We start from the raw sequence: 4,154 nt of genomic DNA, 5'->3' as shown, positions 1-4,154 counted from the left end.
TATACACCATCCCTAGGGCTGGGGCCCGCGGCCGCCTCCATGGACTGGGCGACATGGCTGCGGGATCAGGCTCCCTCACCTGTTGCTGTAGCGGCCCGCCACTGCCCCGCCACTGCCCCGCCACTGCCTTCGCCCCGCACAGCCCCGCACCGCCCCGCCCCGCCACGGACGGCAATATGATGGGTCCAATAATGATCAATGGGCCAATGGTGTGCAATGACTCGTCTGTTCGGGGCGGTATGGAGTAGGGCATTGCTGCTGGCCGCGGCCCGGATGGAAGCCGAAGTGTGCGGGTAGAGTCTGAGCAGAACTATGGAAGTTGTCCCACACTTGCAATTCCACATGATACATGTGTATCATACTTAAATATTTTTTAAAAAAATGAATTGTTAGCCGACGCCCTTGTGAAGATTTCTTAGAAATCTTGTCTCTGTCACTGTTCCGTCACTGTGTCGAACTGTTTTTCACTAATCATGTCTTGGTCGTGTTTCAGGTAAGCGATCAGCTTATTCGGTGGTCCAAGGAGTTGAGAGGAGAGCTGTTGTTTGGAGAGATGGCAGCAGGTACGGGCGAACACACCGGATTAAGTTCACAAAGTCGTAAGTAGTAAGTTCTATTCATTCCCCGCTGCACCCGGTGAAGCGTGCTCCTGTATCATGCGCAATAATACTTACCTAACTCTCTCCCGACCCAAACTCACTTGAGCTATTCTTTCGTATAAATATCCCCACCCCTTTGCTCTCTCTCGCACTCTTTTGTCATCTCTCCAACGAGCGACCGTCAAGCGAGTTGTCTTTCGGCTCGCGATAAAGTCGTGCCCCTGGCCTGGCGTGACACCGCCATCCAGGCGCGTGACTTTCGTGACTACCGCTGCCCACCCCAACGGGGCGCGGCGCGCGGCACACCGCCGCCGTATTTCTTTATTTCTTAGTCTGTCGAGCGCGTACTAATTCTTTTTATCTACCTTTTCCCATCCCCTTTACGGACTTCTTCTCCTCTCTCCCTCTCTCCCCCTCTCTCTCTCTCTCTCTCCCTCTCTCTCGTGTGGCGGCGGCAGCAGTCCTCCCCCTGAATGGGTCGCGACTCGTTCCCCGCCCTTTTCGCGCCGGAAAGCTGAATTAATTACCACGGCTAACCCGCAGGTTTTTCCATTTACTCCACGTCGCCGCGGCTGGGGCCGGCTGGGGGAAGTAAACAAGCAGCACGAAAACACGTCAGTGGTCCGCGCCAGTCCCGGTCCCGGTGATTTATGACGAAAATATGATGACGTCTCTTCAAGTTAGTTTGGCGGTCTTCTTCAGCCACTGCCACCGCCGCCGCAGCCGCCACCGTGCTTTTGCTTTCGAATGCGACGCCGCGCTGCGCATTTTTCAACTGCGGCCGCTGTTGTCGTAGGCTGAGCGAGACACTCGACGATGTCGTTAATAACGCCGGCGCAACGCCGCAGCGTTACACTGCACAAAGAAAAAGAATACGGGGGGGGGGGGGGGGGGAGGTTTCCGCCGCTTTTTGCGCGTGCACCACGTGCGGGTTCGTTATACGTTACACTTCCCTAGCAATTATGAACACTCGACATGAGTGGTTCTGAAACATTAGGAAGGAGTGTTTCTGAAAAAGGTCGCCCGCGGTAAAAGTAAAAGTCTGAATTTTGTTTGAATGCCGTCGAGGCCGACAGGTTGGAATTGCAGGTACCCGTACAACACAGATTGTCTTCCACAAGGATGAGGCGATACTACCAGCATCCATAGCAAATCTGCTTTTGATTCACCTTTGAGACTTGATTTCGACGTAATGAAGTCATTACTAATCCATCGCCAAGACCTGTGTGAGACAGAGGTGATACGACTATGGTGTCGGAAGAGTGGATCCACGAAGTCAGAAGGAAGTCTACTTTGTCACGCTTTTCAGACTTCCCTCAGACTCAACTGTGATCCATAGTGGAGCCGATCTGGAGACACCGCGGGCCTGGCAGTCAAGACACGTTGAAGACATCTTTGAGACACACTCAATCGGACAGACGAAAAAAGTGAGCGAACACGGGCCGCCAGTGGGAGGCGAACTTCTGACTTCAGGACTGGGAGTTTGGCTCGCTCTCCACTGGGCCAGAGCGGAGAGACGCAGGTGGGTGTGTCGCTCGACGTACTGGTCCCGCACAGGAAGAGGCTGGCCAGACATGGTGGAGGCATCTTTTAGACATGCCTGATCCGTCGCTTAATTAGCACAGTGGCAGAGTGCGGCTCTATAAAATATTAGAATTTTTGGCGCACATATCTGCGCACATATGCAAAGCAAGATGCCAAATGCTTTGCAATTGTAAAAGCATTTGCTTTGCGGTTGCGAATGAGCATTTTCATTTGCTTTGCGAAAGCATATGATTTGCCACAACAAAGCATTGCTTTAATTGATAAGGATTTGCCATTTATTTAACTTTGCAAGGTTTTAACTGTGCGGTGTAATACAGCGTAATAATTCTGTTTTGAAATGACAAATAAATTTATCTAAAGGAAAAACCTATGAAGCGGCAGTGTAGGCTACTTGACACTCCAGGGTGAGGCAGCGCGCCGCAACAAGGCATCCGTCTTCTTCATCTCGACTCCTAATATCCGTCTTTTATTTCGGAAAGAATGGCGGATAAGGCCAACATTGAAGAGGGAGCGAGGGTAGCGAGAGAGAGAGAGAGAGAGAGAGAGAGAAAGAGAGAGAGAGAGAGAGAGAGAAAGAGAGAGAGAGAGAGAGCGTGCCTGTGAAAAGGATAATGGGTGGGTGGGAGAAAGAGAGAGATGTTAGAAAGGGGACGGAAGTAAGGAGGAGAGGGAGAAGGGGTGAAAGTTGAAACTTGTGTGGCGAGGCTCTGTGATGCGGGACGCGGAAATATGTAGTGCGTCTCTTCTCCATTGTTCCCCACCCTCTCTCATTGTTTGCTTGATATGTGGGGCAAGGATGAACAGATAAAAGGACAAGGGATGAAGAGAAAGTGGGGGCGGGACGAAAAGAGAGATGGAGAAAGAGAGAGTTTAGGAGTCGCAGTCTGTGAGCAAAAGGCCGTGCGGGGACGACACACATGCACAATAAAGGCCGTGTATCTGTGTGTCAGTCCTTTTATCAAACATGTCGTTTCGGCTTTTTGCTATTGTGCTGATTTTGACGACGGCATTGAATTAAAATATATTTCGAGTGCACCCACGTCAATAGCGGCAACTGGAGGGAAGGAACGGGCTCGCGTTGTGTTTGTCGATGGTAGACCGACTCAAGCAGTGTTGGAGCTCCGGGAAGAGGACGGAAAGAGGCGGGAGGGGGATGGGGGAGAGAGGGGAAGAGCCGCGTGAGATGGCACGCCGAGGTCCTCTCCCAAAGTGTCCACATGTCGTATGAGTTAGTGTGTTTTGCTGGGCGGGGGTGTCTGAGCGACACGCCGGCCCAGCCGGCCCAGCCCGAGCTGCCTTGTCCAAGCAATAGGATTTGCGGAAATGGATTCCAGAGAGACGGAGGGACACGCGGGGATAGAGAGAGAGAGAGAAAATGAGAGGGAAGGTCGAGAGGGAAGGAGAGGGAAAGAGAAGAGGGGAGGGGGTGCGCCGAGGGGCGTAGGCGAGAGGTGGGCCCGAGATAGGGTTATGCCCCATTTGTCCGCCGCTTTATAGCGCCGTGGATGAGAAATTTCTGCTCACTGATAATGGAGTGAGCGTGACTTTGATCGCGCGTAACCGTGTTCCCGACGGGGCACTAACGAGCACCAAATGGTTTTCTTTTCCTCTTTAGCAAAAAATGTATTCCAAATGACGACTGACAAACTTAAATTGAACTTTTTTTTTTACACACATGTAAAATATTTAGAAATCAGTAGTGGTGAGAGTTTTGCTCGGAGTCGATGCTCGTATTCTTTTTTGCGGCGCCTCTTTCGAGAGGCTGTCGTTGTTGGGGAGCCTGTCATCGTTAGGCCATCACGTTTGATGGGAAGCGCGCGAGGAGGAAAAAAACGTGCGAGGCGTATATATGCAGCAGGGCACCTTGCTGGGGAGGCATTAGAGAGAGAAAGGAAGAGAGAGAAAGAGAAAGAGACTTTTACCAAGTTCAGACTGCGCGTGGCCTTATTGGAATTACAAGCTCGGATTGAAAGGACGAGGCACGTGCGCTACGCGTGCGCCACCGCCCCG

At 52.0% G+C, this 4,154-nt stretch overlaps 1 protein-coding gene across 2 annotated transcripts in view; it reads left to right on the top strand.

Moving 5' to 3' along the window:
• LOC127750425 (cell adhesion molecule Dscam2-like) overlaps positions 1-4,154 on the top strand; it is a 222,882-nt gene that overhangs the window by 92,002 nt on the left and 126,726 nt on the right. Inside the window, exon 1 of one of the 2 annotated variants that reach the window (XM_052272125.1) lies at positions 503-599. The exons of the other annotated variant lie outside the window; for it this stretch is intronic. Coding sequence (XP_052128085.1) covers positions 554-599 — 46 coding nt within the window. The 5' untranslated portion in view covers positions 503-553. Of the gene's footprint in view, positions 1-502; positions 600-4,154 lie in introns of those variants that run through there. 2 annotated transcript variants of the gene reach the window in all.

This window comes from Frankliniella occidentalis, unplaced genomic scaffold (genome assembly GCF_000697945.3).
Source record: "Frankliniella occidentalis isolate FOCC.00 unplaced genomic scaffold, Focc_3.1 Scaffold188, whole genome shotgun sequence".
Classification (NCBI taxonomy): domain Eukaryota; kingdom Metazoa; phylum Arthropoda; class Insecta; order Thysanoptera; family Thripidae; genus Frankliniella; species Frankliniella occidentalis.
Note: the sequence above shows the minus strand (reverse complement) of the source record. Positions and strands in the feature narration are given on the sequence as shown.